The sequence below is a fragment of the Delphinapterus leucas genome, chromosome X, assembly GCF_059928025.1.
Source record: "Delphinapterus leucas isolate spDelLeu-1000000601 "Yukka" chromosome X, BTC_Dleu_Yukka2, whole genome shotgun sequence".
NCBI classification, from domain to species: Eukaryota; Metazoa; Chordata; class Mammalia; order Artiodactyla; family Monodontidae; genus Delphinapterus; species Delphinapterus leucas.
In genome coordinates this window covers 91,264,652-91,289,754 of record NC_143150.1, presented here as the reverse complement: position 1 = coordinate 91,289,754, position 25,103 = coordinate 91,264,652, and the positions used below count along the sequence as shown (strand labels likewise).

General features: G+C 38.8%; 1 protein-coding gene across 12 annotated transcripts in view; it reads left to right on the top strand.

The window, feature by feature from the left end:
- Positions 1 to 25,103, top strand: part of JADE3 (jade family PHD finger 3) — a 150,087-nt gene that overhangs the window by 103,520 nt on the left and 21,464 nt on the right. For all 12 annotated transcript variants that reach the window (XM_022556350.2, XM_089904981.1, XM_089904975.1 and 9 more), the window contains 3 exons: positions 14,904 to 15,094; positions 18,286 to 18,497; positions 23,468 to 23,635. In XM_022556350.2, coding sequence (XP_022412058.1) covers positions 14,904 to 15,094; positions 18,286 to 18,497; positions 23,468 to 23,635 — 571 coding nt within the window. The remainder of the gene's footprint in view (positions 1 to 14,903; positions 15,095 to 18,285; positions 18,498 to 23,467; positions 23,636 to 25,103) is intronic.

Genomic DNA, 25,103 nt, shown 5'->3' with positions numbered 1-25,103 from the left:
GAGTGACTCCTCTGTCTGCCAGGTCTTTTCCCACTCCCTTTTCCACCCCCAAACTTCTAAATCCAGTCTGCAGGAAAAGAAAAGGCAGTATGGAGGGTTATGCAGGTAGATTTGGAGGGGGGGCTAGACTTTGAAGTGGATTATCCACACATACGCCATTAGCCAGAACTCATTCACATGGCCCACCTAACTGCAAAGGATACTGGGGAATGCAGTCTTGCTATGTGCCTAGATGGAAAAAGAAACAGGGTTTGGTGAACACAATAGCATTTCTGTGTTACTCCTTGGTAGTGGTATTACGAACTCAAAGCTACATGAGCACAAGAACCTTACTGATTTCTTTTTTAACATTTTTATTGGAGTATAATTGCTTTAACACTGGTGTGTTAGTCTCTGCTGTATAAAAAAGTGAATCAGCTATACATATACATATATCCCCATATCCCCCTCCCTCTTGTGTCTCCCTCCCACCCTCCCTATCCCACCCCTCTAGGTGGTCACAAAGCACCGAGCTGATTTCCCTGTGCGATGCAGCTGCTTCCCACTAGCTATCTGTTTTACATTTAGTAGTGTATATATGTCAATGCCACTCTCTCACTTCATCCCAGCTTACCCTTCTCCCTTCCCGTGTGCTCAAGTCCATTCTCTACATCTGCGTCTTTATTCCTGTCCTGCCCCTACATTCTTCAGAACCATATTTCTTTTCTTAGATTCCATATATGTGTTAGTATATGGTATTTGTTTTTCTCTTTCTGACTTACTTCACTCTGTATGACAGACTCTAGGTCCATCCACCTCACTACAAATAACTCAATTTCATTTCCTTTTATGGCTGAGTAATATGCCATTGTATATATGTGCCACATCTTCTTTATCCATTCATCTGTTGATGGACACTTAGGTTGCTTCCATGTCTTGGCTATTGTAAATAGCTGCAATGAACATTGTGGTACATGACTCTTTATGAATTATGTTTTTCTCAGGGTATATGCCCAGTAGTGGGATTGCTGGGTCATATGGCAGTTCTATTTTTTAAGGAACCTCCATACAGTTCTCCATAATGGCTGTATCCATTTACATTCCCACCAACAGTGCAAGAGGGTTCCCTTTTCTCCACACCCTCTCCAGCATTTATTGTTTGTAGATGTTTTGATGATGGCCATTCTGACTGGTGTGAGGTGACACCTCACTGGAGTTTTTATTTCATTTCTCTAATGATTAGTGATGTTGAGCATCCTTTCATGTGTTTGTTGGCAATCTGTCTATCTTCTTTGGAGAAATGTCTATTTAGGTGTTCTGCCCATTTTTGGATTGGCTTGTTTGTTTGTTTTTTTGACATTGAGCTGCATGAGCTGTTTGTATATTTTGGAGATTAATCCTTTGTCAGTTGCTTCATTTGCATATTTTCTCCCATTCTGAGGGTTGTCTTCTCATCTTGTTTATGGTTTCCTTTGCTGTGCAAAAGCTTTAAAGTTTCATTAGGTCCCACTTTATTTTTGTTTCCATTTCTCTAGCAGGTGGGTCAAAAAGGATCTTGCTGTGATTTATGTCATAGAGTGTTCTGCCTGTGTTTTCCTCTTAAGAGTTTTATAGTGTCTGGCCTTACATTTAGGTCTTTAATCCATTTTGAGTTTATTTTTGTGTATGGTGTTAGGGAGTGTTCGAATTTCATTCTTTTACCTGTAGCTGTCCAGTTTTCCCAGCACCACTTATTAAAGAGGCTGTCTTTTCTCCATTGTATATTCTTGCCTCCTTTATCAAAGATAAGGTGACCATATGTGCGTGGGTTTATCTCTGGGCTTTGTATCCTGTTCCGTTGATCTATATTTCTGTTTTTGTGCCAGTACCATACTGTCTTGATTACTGTAGCTTTGTAGTGTAGTCTGAAGTCTGGGAGCCTCATTCCTCTAGTTCTGTTTTTCTTTCTCAGGATTGCTTTGGCTGTTCGGGGTCTTTTGTGTTTCCATACAAAATTGTGAAATTTTTTGTTCTAGTTCTGTGAAAAATGCCAGTGGTAGTTTGATAGGGATTGCATTGAATCTGTAGATTGCTTTGGGTGGTATAGTCACTTTCACAGTGTTGATTCTTCCAGTCTAAGAACATGGCATATCTCTCCATCTGTTTGTATCATCTTTAATTTCTTTCATCCGTGTCTTATAGTTTTCTGCATACAGGTCTTTTGTCTCCTTAGGTAGATTTATTCTTTTTGTTGCAGTGGTAAATGGGAGTGTTTCCTTAATTTCTTTCTCAGATTTTTCATCATTAGTGTATAGGAATGTGAGAGATTTCTGTGCATTAATTTTGTATCGTGCAACTTTATCACATTCAATGATTAACTCTAGTAGTTTTCTGGTAGAGTCTTTAGGATTCTCTATGTATAGTATCATGTCATCTGCAAACAGTGACAGCTTTACTTCTTCTTTTCTGATTTGGGTTCCTTTTATTTCTTTTTCTTCTCTGATTGCTGTGGCTAAAACTTCCAAAACTATGTTGAATAACAGTGGTGAGAGTGGGTACCTTGTCTTGTTCCTGATCTTAGTGGAAATGGTTTCAATTTTTCACCATTGAGAACGATGTTGGCTGTGGGTTTGTCATATATGGCCTTTATTATGTTGAGGTAAGTTCTCTCTATGCCTACTTTCTGGAGGGTTTTTATCATAAATGGGTGTTGAATTTTGTCAAAAGCTTTTCCTGCATCTGTTGAGGTGATCATGTGGCTTTTACCCTTTGATTTGTTAATATGGTGTATCACATTGATTGATTTGCATATATTGAAGAATCCTTGCATTCCTGGGATAAACGCCACTTGACCATGATATATGATCCTTTTAATGTGCTGTTGGATTCTGTTTTCTAGTATTTTGTTGAGGATTTTTGCATCTCTGTTCATCAGTGATATTGGCCTGTAGTTTTCTTTCTTTGTGACATCTTTGTCTGGTTTTGGTATCAGGGTGATGGTGGCCTCGTAGAATGAGTTTGGGAGTGTTCCTCTGCTATATTTTGGAAGAGTTTGAGAAGGATAGGTGTTAGGTCTTCTCTAAATGTTTGACAGAATTCGCCTGTGAATCCATCTGGTCCTGGGCTTTTGTTTGTTGGAAGATTTTTAATCACAGTCTCAATTTCAGTGCTTGTGATTGGTCTGTTTATATTTTCTCTTTCTTCCTGGTTCAGTCTCAGAGGAACCTTACTGATTATTGATTTATTAATTTATTTTGGTTGCCCCTGGTCTTAGTTTTGGCAGGTGGGCTCCTTGGTTGCGGCATGTGGGCTCCTTAGTTGTGACAGGTGGGCTCCTTAGTTGCGGCTTGCAGGCTCCTTTAGTTGCAGCTCACTGGCTCCTTAGTTGTGGCATGTGAACTCTTACTTGCGGCATGCATGTGGGATCTAGTTTCCTGACCATGAATCGAACCCAGGCCCCTTGCATTGGGAGCTCAGAGTCTTAACTGCTGTGCCACCAGGGAAGTCCCAGAACCTTACTGCTTTTATTCACCACTGTAACCCTGTAGTTGATGCTATGACCTGTACTACCCAGATTCCCATTTAGTCTTAGGACCTATCCACATGGTCAGGATACTCTGACTTCTTACCTGGCAGCTCTGGGCTCCAAGAGTGAGTTTTCTAAGCGATGAGAAGTGGAAGGTGCCACTCCAGCAGTGGCCATTTCATCATCTCTGCCTCCTATGACTCTTCCTCAGACACTGCTTGACCAGGTGGCTTGAGCAAGACCCCAGTCTGGTTATTGAGTCCAGAGAAACTCTGATTAAACACTGCTTCTCATTCCCTTTCCTCAGCCCTCAGTGTTAACCTTGTAAGAATATAAATATATATTTTTCTTTTTACAAATAAGCCAATGGAGATAGTTTAGCGTTACTAACACAGTATTTATAGGCTTAAAACAAATGTACTCGTGGTGATTAAATGTAATTACTGTTATAGACTTTACCAAACCATAGTGGTTCTCAGGCAACACAAAGTAGAGAAGGAATTCCGTGTTTTTTAAAAATTATCAAAAAGGAAACTGAGAGTCAGCCTAGACACTTGTTTCCTCAACTCCTGCTTTTCCTTCCCACCCTACCTCTCATTTTTAGTCTACTTAATAGATGACAGTTTTTTAAATAAATGACATTTAAAAAAATTTTTTTTAATTCTACATTCATCAGGAGGAGACAACACTAACTTTACTGCTTACACAAAACTGTCAGATCCAGAATATGAAAATGTTGGTATAAGCCAGATAAATTATTTACATACTGTTTTTTAAGCATAATTAGCTTCTGTGCCTCATTTTTTGCAATTTATGAAAATCTAGATGTTTAGCTAACTTCTTTTGGGAGCAAAGGAGGGAATAAGGGTGCCATTCCTTTTGGAAGCTATATAATTTTAAAATAATATGCAAAGTCCAATATTATGGCAAAAAAGACTGTTACTAGCTCATTTTTACTGTTGTGCTTGAACCTGGGTAGAATTTTTTTTCTAAGAAATCAATGTAAATGAAGTTTGATTATCAGATTTACAAGAAATTTAAAACTACCAAAGCTTTGAAAATACTCACAAGCATTAGATTGTATATCAAACATAAAGAGAAAGTAGAGAATGGAAAAGTCTTACTAAAAATCTAGAAGCACTAGTCAAGACAACAAAAACCTCATACTCTTCAAAGCCCAAATTCCCTGAATTTTTTATGTGTAAGCATTGAACTTCAGTCTGTTTTCCCTAGGGGATTACTTGACTCTGTAGTTGAGATCAAAGGAATATTGACACTCATTTTAGGTAACAACATTTTGTTACCAAATTTAGCTGAATTCAAAGCAGTCTTGAAAATGTGCAGTTTCTTCTACAGTAAATATAAATGAATTTATGTGTGATAATCCCGCAATTATAATAATTATAATTTTGGTTAAAAAAAAAAAGAAGTGGAAGGTGCCAGTCTTAAGGCCTGTGCTCAGAAAATGTCACAGTATTACTTCCACCATATTTTATTAGAGCAGTTGCAGAGAGCTCCCAGACTGAAGGGGAGGGAAATAGGCCCTACCTCTCAACAGAAGGACTATCAAAGGATTTATGACTATCTTCAATCCATCACAATAGTAATATTTGTAATGTTTGTATTTGAGTTACTTGTCTTATTGCCTACAGACGGATTAATCATTCAGCTAGAGAAATGTAAATACTAGTAAAACTAAGCACTTGCTTTTTATTTATTACCTAATTCACAAGATTGTCAAAATGCTTCAGAATTTTATTTCCTAATGAACTTACAGAAGTAATTTTGGATGTATATAAATTAATTGACCTGATTCTTGGGTGCTAAAACTGAAAAGGGGTGAAAAAAGATACAACAGAGTAGGTGGAGCAAATCCTTTTAGAGTTTTTGTTCCAGCTTTCAGGTTAGGTTTTCCTCTCTGTTCCATTATCCTTTCTGCTATTCTCTTGTCCCTTAGTTTAGGGTAGTGTAGTGCATATACGTGGTGATTGAGGGGAGGGGTACAGAGAATTCTGAAATGGAGCCAGCTTGCGCTGTAAGTTACAGCTGTTTAAATAAGCCTTTTCATTACCACAAGGGATTTTTTGAAGTAAGTTCAACAAATAAAGATGATGTTAGCCCCATTTCATGTTTTTTAGGTAGACCGTGGATGATTTTGATGCTCATCAATGATAAACAAGTTTCAGATAGTTTTTGTTTTGTTTCGTTTTGTGTTCATTTGTATATTTAAATCAGTTTCTTTCACAGTAAGGTTCCAATGGAAGGAAAGCAACGCTTCATGTTTGGTTAAAAGGAAGCATGCATTATAAGTTATATTACACATAAGTGGTTAATGTTATATTTATCATGTATGTGTATATGATTTTTAAATTGTAGATGAATTATTGACTTACTGTAAAAACAAAAATAATCAGAATACAAATATTAACTGTATAATATATATGCTTATACAACATGTACATGTGTATGTACAAATAAATGGGAACATTCTGTAACTTGCTTTTCTCACTTAACAATATATTATCATATACTTCTGAGTCATTAGTGATACTGGAAGAGAGGATGATTAGGTATCCAGAGAGGCCTAGTTCTCCTTGGAATGTAAATGTTGGACTAACTGGGTTATGGAGAGCAGTACTGTCTTCACTAAACTCCCGACTCAAATATTTAACCACCAATGCAATGTTTCCACTTGGATGTCCAATAGACATCTCAGACTTAAAGTGTCCCAAACTGAACTAGTGATGTTCTTCCCAAACTAGTTCCACCTGTAATTTTCTACGTTTAACTAATAGCAGATTCATTCTTCCTGTTCAGTCTTTCAGGCCAAAATTCCTAGAGTCATCTTTGATTCTTCATTGCCTCATACCCCACATTCAGTATCAAAGGAGATCCCCTTGGTTCTACTTTTCAAAATATATCAGATTTCATATAGTAAGTCAAAGGAAGAATGGCCCCTAATGATAAATGGGAGCACAAGCCTGCCTCCCACTGCTGTATTTTATCATCATGCTTCTCTCACCTCCCCCACTCTCCTTGCCCCACTCTTCACACACCTCCTTTCCCATTCCATTTTAGGCAGCAGCAGTCTACCATTTTGCTTTCAATTATGAGAATCAATAAAGAGCACTTTTATACACACATTTATCTTATTTAAAGTTTAAAGCAGTCTTTTGGTAGCTTTTCCAGTTACTATTGCTGTATAAATTGTTTTTCCAGTTACTGTTGCCCCCAAACTTGGCACCAAGCAACCATGTTTTTATACTTATAGGTTCTGTGGGTCAGGAATTCAGACAGGGCACAGTGGGGATGGCTAGTCTCTGTTCTACTATGTCTAGGGCCTCATCTGGGAAGACTTGGAAGTTTGGGGGTGACTCAGCGGCTGGGGGCTGGAATCATCTAAAGGCTTTCACTAACGTGTCTGCCACCTGGCTGGGATGACATAAAGATTGCACATGGCCTCTCCATTTGGTTTGGCTTCCTCATAGCATGACAACCTCAGCATAGGCAGACTCTCTACAGGCCTCAGACACAGGGGTCCACATGCACATGTTCCAGCAAAAAGATGAAGCTGTTTTCCCTTTTATGACTCAGCCTTGCAATTCTCATAGCGTCACTTCTGCTGTATCCTATTGGTGGAAACAGTCACATGCCCTTCCTGATTCAAAAGGAGGAGAAATAGACTTCACCACTTGATGGGGCAGTGGGAGAGTCACATTGTAGAAGAGCGTGTGGAATTTTTAAAATACCATCTGTCACAGAGGTTGTAATTGTCTTTTGTTTCATAAATGAGGCATGGAGTCTTGTAGAGAAGCAGAGTGGCAAGATTAACAAGGGGCATCTTGGGAAACTACTCCTAGAGATATTATTATAAGGGCCTCCTGTTTAGTTAGCTTTTAAGGCATTTATTTCAAGCCTTTAAAAAAATCCATGATGTTGTGGTATTTGTGCAATTTCTGTGCTATTCACAGATGATTCTGATCCACTCATTAGGAAATGAAGCATAGTCTCTACCTGTTAAATATTTAGATCAACTGAAGACACACTGAGGACTCACTGTGCATAAGACACTGGAAGAGGCTGTAGGTTGGCTTAGAGTGGTTGCAGCTTCTTTTTTTTGCCTCCTCAGTGTCAACAGGAGTGTTCACATGGGCTAGAGGTAGCTGACCTACCCTGAGGAGCAGGTGGATAGGCTTTCTTTCTATGAGGCTAAGCAGGTGTGGTTGTGGGTCCTTTCACCAAAATCAGTCGTCCAGAAAGTTACTACAGCATTCGTTTACACTCAAGCATCCAAATTGAAAACTGCACTTACTACATTACTCTAACAAAATTGCTCATATCTCTAGGCTTGTGAGCTTTTGCTGATTTGTTCAGTGGTCTGGTGACAATTCAAAGAGTGTCCCTCTACCAAGTGTACAGTGGCCAGAGAAGAAAATCACTGAGGGATGATCCTGGGATTTCGTCCAGCTATAGCAATGTTATGTGTACTTGAAGATGTTAAAGCTGCATTTTACAAAACCCCAAAGGAATATTTTTTCATTTATTCTCATAGACCTTCCCTCTATCGTTATAAGAATTTCTCCTTGTGAGTGTGTATTAACCACCCTTTACCCATGCATTTCCTTGCCTTTGGTATTACTGTTTCGGCCTATAATTTTTTTTATTGTCGTAGGCTCAGTCCTTAGATTCAGACATTTAGTTCAAGATACATATGAAAGATGAGTGAGATAACATCATCATTGTTATAAATTTTGCATTGAAATATAATATACACACAGAAAGATAACTAATGTATAACTCAGTTTTCATGAATTAAATACACTTGCTTAACTGGCACCCAGATCAAGAAAGAGAACATTACCAGCACCCCAGAAGCCCTCCTTCTGCTCCTCCCCACTGACTTCCTTCACCATAGGTGACAGTTTTGCCAGTTTTTAACCTTCATACTGAGACTGGATTGTTTTGTTCATCATTATGGTTGTGAGATTCATCCATGCTATTACATGGAGCATTTCATTAAGTTTCACTTCTGTGTCATATTCCATTGTGTGATATACCACATTTTATTTATCCATTCTGCTTTTGATAGATATTTGGGTTGCTTTCAGTTTTCAGCTATTATGAAAAATCCTAATATGGACATTTTTATACATCTTTTAGGATACATATGTGTACTTTTTTGTTAAGTATATTCCTAGGAGTGGCTTTGCTAGGTCATAAGGTATGCATATGTTCAGCCATAATATCTGCTGCCAAATAGTTTGCCAAAATGATTGTACCAATTCACACTCCCAGCAGCAGTGGTCGATTTGCTCCATTTCTTTACAAGCACTTAGTATCTTCAATTTTTGATCAGTCTTTTCAAGTTTAGCCATTCTGGCAGGTAATGGTGATTATGATTTCAGTTTGCATTTCCATGTTAACTCATGAGGTCGAGAACCGCCATCTGGATAGCCTTATTTGTGAAGTGTCTATTCAGGTTTTTTGCCCAGTTTTTAATTGACTTCTCTGTTGTTTTCTAATTGATTTGTAAAAGTTTATTATACATTGTTGATAAACACGTTTTTCAGTCTTGGAGGTTAATGGCTTTTGTGTCTTATTTAAAAAATCTTTGTCTATCCCGAGGTTATAAAGATATTCCCCTTTGTTTTCTTCCAGAAGCTTAATAAATATATTAGTTTAAATCAAGAACATTTATAGTCTGCCTTGTTCCACATAGAATTTGAGGCAATTAAGATGAATAAGCAAAATATTCTTCCTTTTAGAAAAAGGTAAATCTTGAAAAAACTTAGATATTCTATAATTACCTCATAAGCCATGCACCAAAAAGTGCAGCATATTTAATCTCATAGTCTCTGGAGAATTCATATGCATGTCTTGTCCTTTTCGGTTGGGTTCATTTCAGTTGGAAGCAGGCCTCTGATAGCAGTTCCCAAATTTTTAGCTTCAATTAATATTTAGAGTTCCACTTTTTTCCTCAAATACTTTGTTGTTGTTGGCTTTTTAAAACTCCATATGGTAGAAAAATTAAAATATGCAAATGTGTGTAGTTATTAACTTTATTCCACATGCATTATTTGGAATCATAAGCTTTTGGAAGAATGCTTAGGAGGAAATATTCAATCTAAAATTACAGGGTGGACTATGCCTCTGTATATATTTATGTGTATTCTTATGAATACATTTATGTTTATGAATCCTTGTACATACATAGTAACTCTAGAAGCTCCAGAAGCCTTCCAGAGAAACAATTTTCATCATTTTATGATGACACATATATCTATTTCTTTCTCTCTTTTTTATTTTTTATTTATTTATTTATTTATTTATTTTTGGCTGCGTTGGGTCTTCACTGCTGCGCGTAGGCTTTCTCTAGTTGCAGTGAGCTAGAGCGACTCTTCATTGTGGTGCGCGGGCTTCTAACTGTGGTGGCTTCTCTTTGTTGCGGACCACAGGCTCTAGGCGCGCGGGCTTCAGTAGCTGTGGCACACAGAATCAGTAGTTGTGGCTCGCAGGCTCTAGAGGCAGGCACAGTAGATGTGGCGCACGGGCTTAGTTGCTCCACGGCATGTGGGATCTTCCCAGACCAGGGCTCGAACCCGTGTCCCCTGCATTGGCAGGCGGATTCTTAACCACTGCGCCACCAGGGAAGTCCCTTTCTCTCTTTTTTATTATAATTTTTTAACATCTTTATTGGAGTATAATTGCTTTACAATGCTGTGTTAGTTTCTGTTTTATAACAAAGTGAATCAGCTATACAAATACATATATCCCCATATCTCCTCCCTCTTGAATCTCCCTTCCACCCTCCCTATCCCACCCCTCTAGGGGGTCACAAAGCACTGAGCTGATCTCCCTGTGCTATACGGCTACTTCCTACTAGCTATCTGTTTTACATTTGGTAGTATACATAAGTCTATGCCACTCTCTCACTTCGTCCCAGCTTACCCTTCCCCCTCCCCATGTCCTCACGTCCATCTTCTACGTCTGCACCTTTATTCCTGTCCTGCCCCTAGGTTCTTCAGAACCTTTTTTCTTTCTTTTTCTTTTTTTAGATTCCATATATATGTGTTAGCATACGGTATTTGTCTTTCTCTTTCTGACTTACTTCACTCTGTATGACAGACTCTAGGTCTATCCACCTCATTACAAATAGCTCAATTTCGTTTCTTTTTCTGGCTGAGTAATATTCCATTGTATATATGTGCCACATCTTCTTTATCCATTCATCTGTCGATGGACACTTAGGTTGCTTCCATATCCTGGCTATTGTAAATAGAGCTGCAATGAACATTGTGGTACATGATTCTTTTTGAATTATGATTTTCTCAGGGTATATGCCCAGTAGTGGGATTGCTGAGTCATATGGTAGTTCTATTTGTAGTTTTTTAAGGAACCTCCATACTATTCTCCATAGTGGCTGTACCAATTCACATTCCCACCAGCAGTGCAAGAGGGTTCCCTTTTCTTTACACCCTCTCCAGCATTTATTGTTTGTAGATTTTTTGATGATGGCCATTCTGACCAGTGTGAGATGATATCTCATTGTAGTTTTGATTTGCATTTCTCTAATGATTAGTGATGTTGAGCATTCTTTCATGTGTTTGTTGGCAATCTGTATATCTTCTTTGGAGAAATGTCTAGTTAGATCTTCTGCCCATTTTTGGATTGGCTTGTTTGTTTTCTTTTGATATTGAGCTGCATGAGCTGCTTGTATGTTTTGGAGATTAATCCTTTGTCAGTTGCTTCATTTGCAAATATTTTCTCCCATTCTGAGGGTTGTCTTTTCGTCCTGTTTATGGTTTCCTTTGCTGTGCAAAAGCTTTGAAGTTTCACTAGGTCCCATTTGTTTATTTTTGCTTTTATTTCCATTTCTCTAGGAGGTGGGTCAAAAAGGATCTTGCTGTGATTTATGTCATAGAGTGTTCTGCCTATGTTTTCCTCTAAGAGTTTGATAGTGTCTGGCCTTACATTTAGGTCTTTAATCCATTTTGAGTTTATTTTTGTGTATGGTATTAGGGAGTGTTCTAATTTCATTCTTTTACCTGTAGCTGTCCAGTTTTCCCAGCACCACTTATTGAAGAGGCTGTCTTTTCTCCACTGTATATTTTTGCCTCCTTTATCAAAGATAAGGTGACCATAGATGCGTGGGTGTATCTCTTGGCTTTCTATACTGTTCCATTGATCTATATTTCTGTTTTTGTGCCAGTACCATACTGTCTTGATTACTGTAGCTTTGTAGTATAGTCTGAAGTCTGGCAGCCTGATTCCTCCAGCTCCGTTTTTCTATCTCAAGATTGCTTTGGCTGTTTGGGGTCGTTTGTGTTTCCATTCACAATTGTGAAATTTTTTTGTTCTAGTTCTGAGAAAAATGCCAGTGGTAGTTTGATAGGGATTGCATTGAATCTGTAGATTGCTTTGGGTGGTATAGTCATTCTCACAATGTTGATTCTTCCAATCCAGGAACATGGTATATCTCTCCATCTGTTTGTATCATCTTTTATTTCTTTCATCCATGTCTTATAGTTTTCTGCATACAAGTCTTTTGTCTCCTTAGGTAGGTTTATTCCTAGGTATTTTATTCTTTTTGTTGCAGTGGTAAATGGGAGTGTTTCCTTAATTTCTTTTTTCAGATTTTTCAACATTAGTGTATAGGAATGCCAGAGATTTCTGTGCATTAATTTTGTATCCTGCAACTTTATCACATTCATTGATTAGTTCTAGTAGTTTTCTGGTAGAGTCTTTAGTGTTCTCTATGTATAGTATCATGTCATCTGCAAACAGTGACAGCTTTACTTCTTCTTTTCCAATTTGGATTCCTTTTATTTCTTTTTCTTCTCTGATGGCTGTGGCCAAAACTTCCAAAACTATGTTGAATAATAGTGGTGAGAGTGGGTACCTTGTCTTGTTCCTGATCTTAGTGGAAATGGTTTCAATTTTTTACCATTGAGAACGATGTTGGCTGTGGGTTTGTCATATATGGCCTTTATTATGTTGAGGTAAGTTCCCTCTATGCCTACTTTCTGCAGAGTTTTTATCATAAATGTTGTTGAATTTTGTTGAAAGCTTTTTCTGCATCTGTTGAGATGATCATATGGTTTTTATCCTTCGATTTCTTAATATGGTGTATCACATTGATTGATTTGCGTATATTGAAGAATCCTTGCATTCCTGGGATAAACCTCACTTGATCATGGTATATGATCCTTTTAATGTGCTGTTGGATTCTGTTTTCTAGTATTTTGTTGAAGATTTTTGCATCTCTGTTCATCAGTGATATTGCCCTGTAGTTTTCTTTCTTTATGATGTCTTTGTCTGGTTTTGGTATCAGAGTGATGGTAGCCTCGTAGAATGAGTTTGGGAATGTTCCTCCCTCTGCTATATTTTGGAAGAGTTTGAGAAGGATAGGTGTTAGCTCTTCTCTAAATGTTTGCCAGAATTGACCTGTGAATCCATCTGGTCCTGGGCTTTTGTTTGTTGGAAGATTTTTAATCACAGTCTCAATTTCAGTGCTTGTGATTGGTCTGTTTATATTTTCTATTTCTTCCTGGTTCCGTCTCAGAAGGTTGTGCTTTTCTAAGAATGTGTGCATTTCTTCCAGGTTGTCCATTTTATTGGCATAGAGTTGCTTGTAGTAATCTGTCATGATCCTTTGTATTTCTGCAGTGTCAGTTGTTACTTCTCCCTTTTCATTTCTAATTCTACTGATTTGAGTCCTTTCCCTTTTTTCTTGATGAGTCTGGCTAATGGTTTGTCAATTTTGTTTATCTTCTCAAAGAACCAGCTTTTAGTTTTATTGATCTTTGCTATCGTTTCCTTCATTTCTTTTTCATTTATTTCTGATCTGATCTTTATGATTTCTTTCCTTCTGCTAACTTTGGGGAAGTTTTGTTCTTCTTTCTCTCATTTCTTTAGGTGTAAGGTTAGGTTGTTTATTTGAGATGTTTCTTGTTTCTTGAGGTAGAATTGTATTGCTGTAAACTTCTGTCTTAGCACTGCTTTTGCTGCATCCCATAGGTTTTGGGTTGTCGTGTTTTCATTGTCATTTGTTTCTAGGTATTTTTTGATTTCCTCTTGGATTACCCCCTTTCTCTCTTTTTTAGATGGCCTACCCTGTTCTTTAAAATTTCCAGGGACTAATAATTCAGATTTTGTCTTGGTTACATTTTCTGATGCTTCATGTACTATCTAGAACATTCATTGTAGAACGAGTCATTGGTATGAGAAATTTCTGTTTCTTCCCTTGCTTGGTTTCCTTGCCTTGGGCTTTTAAGTGTCAGAGGGGTTTGGGAAAATAATGGGTTTGCTCAGGCCTGCTAGATAATTTGGTGGAAGAACGGGAATCTTTCATCCCATTGTGTTTTCCTGACTCAGACTTATAGTCACTATCATTTATGGTTGGGAAATGGCTTAAGTTTGTATAAATCCATGGCCTCTTGGCTTTAACTCATCTACCTAAATAGTAAAAATAATAAGAGATATAAAAATAACACTGGCATTATTATTTTTTTATTTTTATTTTTTTTTTGCTGTACGCGGGCCTCTCACTGTTGTGGCCTCTCCCATTGCGGAGCACAGGCTCTGGACGCGCAGGCTCAGTGGCCATGGCTCACGGGCCCAGCCGCTCCGCGGCATGTGGGATCTTCCCGGACTGGGGCATGAACCCGTGTCCCCTGCATGAGCAGGCGGACTCTCAACCACCGTGCCACCAGGGCAGCCCAACACTGGCATTATTGATCATCTGTTTTTTACTATACACTTTACTAAGCACTTTACGTATTTTATTTCATATAATCGTCATAATAACCCTATAAGTTTGATACTATTATATCATAATTTATGATTATCGTCCTTTTTAGCTGAGAAAACTGAACTTTGTAGACATTAAGTAATTGCCCAAGTTCACCATGCGAGTGAGTGGCAGTAAAAGACAGGTTTGTGTGAGTCTATAGCCTATACTCTTTACCACCATCCAGTATGGCCTCCATGGTAGAAAATCATGAGTTTAGCTAAAATATATCTTTGGTATGTAATCCGGCTGTGCCTTTGTACAGGTATCACCCCTTCTTCTGGTTCCCCTTCTAAATAAACGTGGTGGCCATTGCACCAAGAACGCACAATGCAATATTTTATTAGAAGGAATGGTAGTAAGGGCCTAGGAGCCAAAAGCGTAAATGAAACATTTTATTAGCAGTCAGAGTATTCACAGCAAATAACAACGCTGGATTTGTACAACCATTTACTTTCTAGAAAGGGATCTGTCATGCCTCTCATTTGGCGGAGCAGGGGATTTCTCCAGGGTGGGAAGGGAGAACATTCAGCTCCACTGTATGGCCTGAGTGCTGTTGGGCCCATCCAGTCAGTGCCTGGAATCTGTCATTTGTTGATTGTTATCAGTGTCTTTCTTTTGCTTTTCTAGGATTGTAGCCGACAAGGTAAAGGAGGTCCTATTTATCCGACCCCGGAAGTACATCCACTGCTCCAGCCCAGAGACTGCAGAGCCTGGCTACATCAACATCATGGAGCTGGCGGCATCTGTGTGCCGCTATGACCTAGATGACATGGACATCTTCTGGCTCCAGGAACTCAATGAAGACCTCGCAGAAATGGGTAAGTTGTTTCCTCACAAGTAACTTGTTCCTTGACTTGATTTGTGATTTTTTTAAAAAGGTGTCAGGACCATTTTAACTTGCTTTCATTTTGTGGCTTCCTTTCTCTTCTGGGCTCTTCATTTATTTTTCTCTTTAATCTTAATCTTAATGAGGCATTTCCTGAAATGCATAAATATATTGAAGTAGAGCAGTAACATTTAAATCTGACCTTGTCTTTCCTTGTTCATGGTGGATATCACAGATCAGGGATGGCATGTAGGTTTCACAAGGCCATTTCCCAGTTCTGAGTGTGAGATTGGTCATGGCTGATTGGACTTCTGGTTGAGAAGGATTCTGAGACTGGTTGCTCGTTCGGCCCTGAAAAGTACCATGATCAGTGAGCAGGGCCAAGGGTAGTGGCACCTCTGACATCTCCACCTGATGGAGAGAAACTGCAACTTCAACATTAGGCAGCACCACTGCAACTGACAGGTTGATGTGACCAGGATGCCTTAATGTAGGACTTGTATTTTGCTGCCTGGAAGAAGAATGGCAGGCCTAGGGTAAAACATCCCCAAAGCAGTTCTTAGCTACCTACAGTGAGTTCTAGAGTTGTCATGCTACTCTCAAAAAATAGAATAGAATGAAGCAAAAACAAGCAAATAAAAAACCTCGTAGTAAACATAGTAGTAATTTTAAAGTAAACGTGTGCCATACAGTACCATACCGGCAATGCTCAGAAATCCTAGGCTGAAAGGAAACTCACCTTATACTTACACACAGTTCTTTTTGACCTGTTTTCAGTCTAAACAGTGTTTAGGTCCAAGTGGTCCTGTGAAACTGGGTGGTTTTTAACTCTCTGTATGAGATATGGTAAAGGATACATTTGATTTTGTTTTTGTTTGAATCACATTTGTTCATTGTTAGTACAACAAGGATCAGTGGTTTTCCTTTTCTTCCCTTTTTTTTCTTTCTTTCTTTTGAGGTTGGTATCTGAATGCATGTGAATACAAAATTAAAATTATACTAAATCCAGTTTGGCATGGTGGTGATAGTTACTCTGCCAGTAACCAATACTAACTCCTTGCTTTTTAAAACATTTTGTTTTATGTCTTCTCTTGTTCTGCCTTCTAAGAGGAAGGAGAGGGGTCAAAAAAATTTAGGGTCGGAACCACAAAGAGAAGGGAATAAAAGACTGACAGAAAGGGAAAATGAGAGTATGAGGGCATAATCAAGTGGATCGATGGCTCAATGTACAGTTGTGTTTATGAACCATACAGCATCCATATACCCTATAGTCATTACAGTGCTGCCTTCAACATGACACTGCCTTATAACAAAGTCCCTTTGGTATTTTGCAGTTAATTCCCTTTGGATGAGTTTTTTTTAAATAAGCTTTCAAAAAAATTTTTGAAATAGTTTTAGCTTTCAAGAAAAGTTGCAGTTTTAATACAGTTACCATATACGCCTCATGCAGTTTGTTTCGCCTAATGTTAACATCTCACTTTACCATGATACATCTGTCAAAGCTAAGAAACCAGCACAGGTACAGTACTATTAGCTAAGTTCCAGACTTTATTGGAATTTCACCAGTTTTTCCACTAATGACCTTTTTCTGTTCCAGGATCCCGTCCAGGATACCACATTGCATTTAGGCTTGGATGAGTTTTAAAAAGATGATTACCTTATCTCCAGCATTCCTTTAGAGTGAATGATATTGTAGTAAGGTTCTAAGAGCTTAAAATAAACTTTCAAAAACAATATTATCTTAAGCATGTTTTTTGTTCAGATTAAGGAATTCTAAAAGTTGAGTGCTTACTGCATACCAGTCACTATACTAAGCAATGTATGAACATGATCTCATCTCTGCCTCACAAGAAATCAATGAGTTTGGTATTATTATCCTTATTTTTATAGATAAGGAAGCTAAGCCCTAAAGAGGGTAAATAACTTGTCAAAGCTTATATAACCAATGTGAGGTCAAGTTGGAATTTGAATCCAAGTGCTCTTATAACCAGACACTATACTCCTTCACTCCAGGAAAAAAAAAAAGTGTAATTTGTCTTGGCTGGAAAAATTAAACATACTACCTGAGTAGTTTTTGGTTTCATAAGTAGCAACAACATTGAAAAGGTAGTTTATGTGGAATTCCAAAGTTCCTTAGGATCTTATATTGCAGATGAAGTGGTATATTTGGATAAATTTGTTTTGGATCACTTTGAGAAGTACTCCTGAGTTTATAAGCTGTTAGAATAAATATATGTGTGCTCTCACAAAATCATCAGTCCCCCTAAGAAGAAAAATGTTTAGTTGTTACCAATAGCCATCATATGAATCTTTTAGTTGAGTTATTATGTATAGAAGGCTAAGAAAAATTAAAAGTATAGAAGGAAAAGGAATCAAGAGGCAAAAAAGGTAATTTCAGAATTTGCAGTTAGACCTTTATGAATGCTAATAAGTTTATTTTATATTATAGTTTGTCATTAGAAAATATTATTGGATTTTCTAAAAGTCAGGTTTGAAAAACAAATATTTCATATGTATAATCACATATACAGTACCTAGAATTTTCTTTTATGGCTTAATACCTTTTTGTATGAAATTTTCCTTGTGTAACCATTAGATGTGCTCATTGGAACTAATTTGCTAAGAATGAATTGTTATTTATATCCAAATAGTTATATGATTCTAATTATTTTATTATACTATAAAGTGTTCAAGATTACAAAGTCCAATGAAAGTCCTCCCTCAGTGGGAATAAGAGAAAACAGATTCGGGGGAGTTCCCTGGTTGCCTAGTGGTTAGGATTCCGGGCTTTCCAGGTTCAATCCCTGGTCAGGGAACTGAGATCCTACAAGCCTCATGGCGCAGCCACAAAAAAGAGACAGAGAGAGAGAGAGAGAAAAGAAAACAGATTTAGGAGGAGACTGGCTAGGATTTGGACAGAAAATTGAAAGGGTCAGTATATATAACTTACAAAGAATATGGTGAAATGTATTTCTCCTTTCATGTGTCAAACACTAATATGTGATGATAGGTAAATTTTAGAATAGCTCTAGTAAAAGATTCTTTAAAATCTGGTTGTTTTAGATCAGGGAAGAGATGGTTTTATCCTTTAGAATCTCCCCACCCCTGCACCGGGCTCACAGTAGGTGATTTGGGAATGACAGCTGACTGATGGGTTGATTGATTGTTTGTATTTCTGTGCAGGTTGTGGGCCAGTTGATGAGAATCTTATGGAAAAGACAGTAGAAGTCCTGGAACGCCATTGCCATGAAAATATGAACCATGCTATTGAGACAGAGGAAGGGCTAGGCATAGAGTATGATGAAGATGTGATCTGTGATGTGTGCCGGTCTCCAGACAGTGAAGAAGGGAATGATATGGTGTTCTGTGATAAGTGTAACATCTGTGTGCATCAGGTTAGTGAGAGTGGAGACCGCCACCTCCCCACGGTCAGCCTTTCTGAAGTTCAGTGATCATCTCCAGCACCCATATCTGGGTAGCAGCTTGCATTTAAGGGTGAAAATAAGGATTTGGCCTGGCTGTTCTCCAGTAATTCCTTTAGAAATAATACTTCTTATGATCCCCAAGGTGACTTATTAACTTTACTCCAGGGGGCTAAACCCAGGTCTTTATTGTGTATCTTCATGCCCATGCCATTGAGATTGCCTTGTTTGATACTTTTACGGTCCCCTGGGGAGTCTCCTTGCTACCTGCCTGGGAGTCTCTCCTCTGCCTTGGAGTCCCTGTTATATCATCAGGTTACACCCATGGTCAGTAACCTTGGGGAGTTTACACTTCCTACAGCTGGAAGTCGGGACTCCTCATCCTGGCACCCAGAGCCCTCCTCTGTCTCCCAAATATACCACTTCCAGGAAACTAGGTCTACTCCATTTTTAAACATCATAGAATTTTAGGATTGTAAAAAACCATCCCACTCCTTAATTTTACAGATAATACCAGGAGAGGTGAAGTGACTTTACCCAACCTCTTATAGCTAGTTGTCATTCTTTCTCTACCACACTACTTTTTTAAATTAATAGTAATGATGATGGTGATATCCACATTCTTTTCAGCTCTTTCCCTTTCTTCCCCCACAAGCCCTATGCTCTAGCAAAATAAGGTTACTCAGTGGGGCAGTGATGAATATTCCTGATGCTGTCCTGTCTCCATGTTTCAGCCACACCAATTTAAAATGCCTTCTCCCACCTCCAGCTAACAAAACTTTACATATCTTTCAAGATCTAGTTCGAATCCTTTCTTGAACTCCCTTACCCTAAGTGATTTTTCACTCTTCTGAACCTGTTGTGTGTTTCATTCATTTCATTAATTTATCTAGCAAATAGGTATGCAACACCATCCATGTTCCAGGACTGTGCTGCATGCTGAAGATACAGTGATGAAGAGGCAGACATGGTCTTTGCCCCCAGGGAGATCAGAATCTGGTGTAGGGTCTACAAGGAAACTGCCCATTTAGCATAGTATGCCAAGTGTTTTTGTAGATTGAAGTCCATGCTGCTGTGGAAGTGCATGGGAGGGATGGGGGTCGGGGATACCATCCAGAAGGTGGCATCCAAGCTGAATCTTAATGGCCAAAGGGAAATGCCAGAAAAAAACAGCAGCGTGTGTTCAGGCAGAGAGGAGAACATGTTCAGGTGGGGTAGTGAGAGTAGGCAAAGTATGTTAGAGGCAACTCTGAGCTGTTCAGAACTGTGGAGAGTGGTGGGGTCGAGTAGGGAATGCATGGAGAGTGAGGGTAGAGAGGGATACAAGGGACACATGTGAAGGGCCTTCTCTGACAAACTAAGGAACTTCGGTTTTGTCCTGTCAACCCTGAAGGATATGATTTGTAATTTAGAAGGATCATCCTGACTACAAAAATATTAAAATGATTAGATAATACAGGAGATAGAGAGAAACCAGGACTTAAGACTTTATTTTAGTTCCATGGGCCACCTAACCTAACCCTCTGTATTAAAAGGTACTCAGAATATTCTGTGATCAGTTGGGTCTCTTTCTTCCTTTTACTTGTATCCTTTTAGAGTGAATTTTGAAAATTTATATTCACTCTACCAGTTACTGGCATTTATGTCTCACCTTTAGTGACAGAGAAAATCTTTACTACTTAAGTATGAACTTAAATATCTGACAGTACAGGTCCACAGTCCCTTCTATGCATTTCCAAAATTTTAAAGCTCTGAAAGCTACAAGTTTTTACCTAAGTTTGGCACCAAAACTGATTTGAGGGCAGTAGCAGAACTCACCCCGTATGAGGCTATTTGTAGTCTTTATTCCATTTTGTCAAAATACTCATATATTTTGTTAGAGAAATATTAATGTATTTGATTATATGGCACTGCCCTGGTCCCATTAGGGGGTTAGGTAATATGCCATGTATATACTGTATCACTTTCCTAAGATATGAACAATTCTGAATTTCCTGATGTTTCTTACCCTAGAGTTTTCAGATAAATGATTGTGGATCTTTAGTAGAATTGAAGGTAATAGTACTGAGGTCACCTGTATATATTTTCTGTATTTGTCCTTCACAGTTGGGGCAAAATATTAATGAATTACTTCCAGGTTCTTTAACAAAATGAAATGTAGCATAAAAATTCTCCTTAAAGGTATTTTGCTTTGAAAACATATCCAGTAACGACAATAAATGGTGCCCTTTCCTCACATAGAAAGAAATGACAATAACACCTGACCAGGCCTTGCAGAATATAAGCTGGTATGTGTTAAAGCTGGATGTTGATGCCACATAAAATTTCATATAAAAGAGAATTCTTCCGAAGTGAGTAGGTTCACTTGAATTCTAAAGAGATACTTAGGTTAGAGCTCCCTCTGTTGACTGAAAAGTGACTTTAAATGATTTGGAAGATTTGGTTTACTCAACAGAATTGGGGACATGTTGACAATTATATTTATTAAACATAATTTTTCTTCTTTAACTACCATATTATATCAACTGTTTGTTCCTCTGTGACTATAATACACTTACGGTCAGTACTTTAGAAGAGGGGTTTATTTTACATCAATAGATGTTGGATTTTAACAATTAAATTTTTTCATGAAAAACTGAAAATTGGGACCATTCCAAGGCCCTTAATGTATTCCATTTTCTGCTTCTTAGCCCACGTATTGAACACTCAAACTGAGGCCTAAATTAATTTGCCTGAAGGTACATGCTCATAGTTTTTATACCTGTCATATATATAATGTTTAGCACTAAATTTATTAACCCCTTGAAATTATATGTAAAACATATGTTCGTGCATGTGTGCAGTTTTTTTAAAAAAATGCAGTCCAGCCTTCGTCATTTTGTGGTCTAGAAAAAGTTGAGAGCCACTACAATGAAATACAAGTTTCTATGGTCTTATGACCAGGAATAAGTCTACAGAAGAGCTCAGTAAATGATTTTCTACCCAATAAAATGGCCAGGTGATAAAGGGTATTGCTAGAATCAGCTTCTGGTTTTTCTTCTGCTGGTCTGAAAGAGGCTCTGTTTTAGGTAGAAAGCTTGCTTTCATTTCCTTGCAGACTTTCTGAATCTCAGAGAAAGAAAAAGCTTTGAAGGTTAGGGACCTTATAAAATGATGCCCTGCTTTTGTGACAGCAGCCTAGCTGGAATCCAGCTTCAGTTGTTGAGTGAAATTTATTTGTTCTACCAAACCACCTACTCAAGCTCAGCGTAGAGAACCTTCCAGATAAATTGATGGTAAAGGACCTACCCCCAGTGACCTTACAGTATCACTGAGGAGATGAAACATAACAGTTAAAGTAGAGAAGAATACATGATGTCGACTAAGTACCTGGTGAGGGAAACGACGTTGAGTGGAGGGTGGGAGTCAGGAAGTGGAGCAGACACAGGGGCTACAGTGATCTGAGAATTGAGGTGAAGAACAGCAGGCTTTTTCTTTGAAGGGCCAGATAGTAAATATTTTAGACTTTGAGGACCACATATAGTCCCTGTTACATATTCTTCTTTCTTTTAACATCCCTTTAAAAATATGGAAACCATTCTTAGCTTGTTGGCCTTACAAAACACATCTCAAGAAGTAGGCCCCTGGTTTTAGATGGGGTTGGGTGTGGGAGCAGAAGGGGTTTTTAGAGGGTTTATTGCTGTGCAATGGTATGAAGTCTTTGTTTTAGTAAGAAGAATATGGCAGCCAAATAGAAGAATGATTGAAGGTATGAGGGGAGAGGAAGAGAATTTAGAAATAAATCAATCCAGGCATGACGTGAATGAGGACTTGTTTGGAGCAGTTGTGGTGGGGATGGAGAGGAAGGTCAGAGTCTAGTGACCACTCCGTAGGGATTAGTAGCAAGCCCAAGGGACAGTAGATGAAGGAAAGTGGATAATAAGAGTCAAGGAATTTGGATCTGGAAGCTGCAAAGCATGGTGGTGATATGGATAGAGAGAGTTTGGAAAGGGGGCCAGTTGCGGGGGTAACATGATGGTGACTGTTGGAACTGGAATCTGAGGTGTGGGTGAACTTTCTGGGGCAGGCACAGACTTTGAAGCTGCGGTGGTGAATCAGTCAGTAGTGAAGGTATGCTAGGCCACATGGGGAGCCAGGTGACCCCCAGCTATACTCTCTAATGGTGAGAGTAGAGCAGTAAGGGGGGAAGGATGGGCGAAATTAGAGATAGTGAAAAGGAAATCTAAAATATTTCCAAACTAATCTCCCTCCTCGCACCTCCAATAGTAATTCATTTATTTATTTGTCCGACTTCATTCTGTAAGGAATTTGAAGTAGCTTCAAGAACTCATTATGGACTATTGTGATTAGTCTAATATTCTGTTCAATTCAGGATCCATTCGTAAGTCCCTTTTTCTTCAACTCAAGCAAGTAACTGCTACAGTTTCCTGAGAGTGCTTTTTATGCAGCAGGCACTGTTAAGGCTCTTTAACATCAGCTCATTTGCTCCTCAGAAGTTTCGTTCTGCTTATTTTTTAACACTTTTTTCTTGATCACAGCAGTGCATGACATGTAGAAGTTGTTCAGTGAGTATATGACTGACTAATTATAATACATAATCATTGAGAAAGCTTTAGAAAACGGAGGCAAAAAAAATATGTAATCACAAAACTCAGATAACAGTTGGGCTAACCTTTGCGTGTATTTCCTTCTAGTCTCACTCTATCGTCCTTAAAGTTAATTCTCATAGACAGACATGCTGACCTTAAAACAGATGCTAGAAGTTGCTTTTTTTTTTTTTTTTGAGTGTTTTAAAATTACTAAATCCTGGATATGAGCTCGTTTGGCCTTATTTGCCTCTTTCTCCTAAAAGTGGAGGGTACTCTGTGACTGTGTACCGGAGCAGACATTGACCCCGTGAGAAGATGCTAACCATTACCCCCCTCTCCTCCTCGTGCCTCCAGGCCTGCTACGGCATCCTCAAGGTCCCAGAAGGCAGCTGGCTGTGTCGCTCCTGTGTCCTGGGCATTCATCCACAATGTCTGTTATGTCCAAAGAAAGGTGGAGCCATGAAGACCACCAGGACAGGGACTAAATGGGCTCACGTCAGCTGTGCCCTGTGGATTCCAGAGGTAAGAATTCATCCAGGTCTGTGAGGCCATTTTCTCTCCCACAACGTTCAGACTGACTCAGGCTTCATGGAGATGCTTCATGCCTGCCCAAGTTTCTGAGGTGACAATGGTTCCACTTGACCTCCCTCACATCCTTCTTTTGCAAGTGGGCATGTGAGCCCATGCTAATTAATTTATAGGTGGTACTAACAGTGGTATTGGATAAATTTGGATGAGAGGAGAGGGTATGAGCAGCACATTTTTTAAAGGTAAAACCTACCTTAAAAATACCAGATCTTAAGTGTAGAGTTTCATAAGTTTTTACACATGTATGTATCTGTCACCACAACCCAGACCAAGACATAGGACATCCCAGAAGTAGACATAGAGCATCCCAGAAGGATCCCTCACACCCACTTTCCAGTCCTTATCTGGGTCCCTATTACCCAAGAGTAACTACCATTTTGATTTCTATCACTATAGTTTCGTTTTGTCTAAAAATGGAATCATACAGTATGCACTCTTTTCTGTCTGGCTAGCAGTCTATATTGTAGTGTGTGTCAATGTTCATGCCTTTCCATTGCTGAGTAGTATTCCATTTTTTAAGAGTGTCTTTATTCAGAATGCCACCCCTCACTATTTAATCTGGTCCTTCAGTTGCTGATATTTCCTGAGGGCTTCCAGACATTACTTCTTACTTTTTATGGCTGCCCTTTTTATTTTTATTTATTTATTTATTTATTTTTAATTTATTTTATTTATTTTTGGCTGCGTTGGGTCTTTATTGTTGCGCGTGGGCTTTCTCTAGTTGCAGAGAGCGGGGGGCTACTCTTCGTTGCAGTGCGCAGGCTTCTCGTTGTGGTGGCTTCTCTTGTTGTGGAGCACGGGCTATAGGCGCGTGGGCTTCAGTAGTTGTGGCTCGCGGGCTCTAGAGCACAGGCTCAGTAGTTGTGGCCCGCGGGCTTAGTTGCTCCACGGCATGTGGGATCTTCCCGGACCAGAGCCCGAACCCGAGTCTCCTGCATTGGCAGGCGGATTCTTAACCACTGCGCCACCAGGGAAGCCCTATGGCTGCCCTTTTTTAAAAAAAAAAAAATCTGTTTGGACAGCTCATTCACATTCTCTCTCCCCAAACCCTATCCAAGCCAGCAAATTTGTTAGCATTTTAACTGCAGAACAAGAGAGACTGCAGAATTCAGTTTATTGGGAGCTGATGATACTGTATCAGAAATTCATTCTTCCTTTAAAACTTGCCTGCCTTTATTCTTGTTAACGTCTAATCTGTCTAGCAGTCGAGCTCACAAAGTTAAACTGAAAGTTCTAGGTACATACTATGGTATTCTTATGGATATAGAAGTCAGTTTGTTTTTTTAATTTGAGTAGTGGTTTCTTTTTCTTACTAAGAACATCCAGCTAATAGACATGTGAAATGAACTCTGAGGTTTCTGGCCTGAGAATCACTAATTTCTAGCAGCAAATTCCCCAGCTA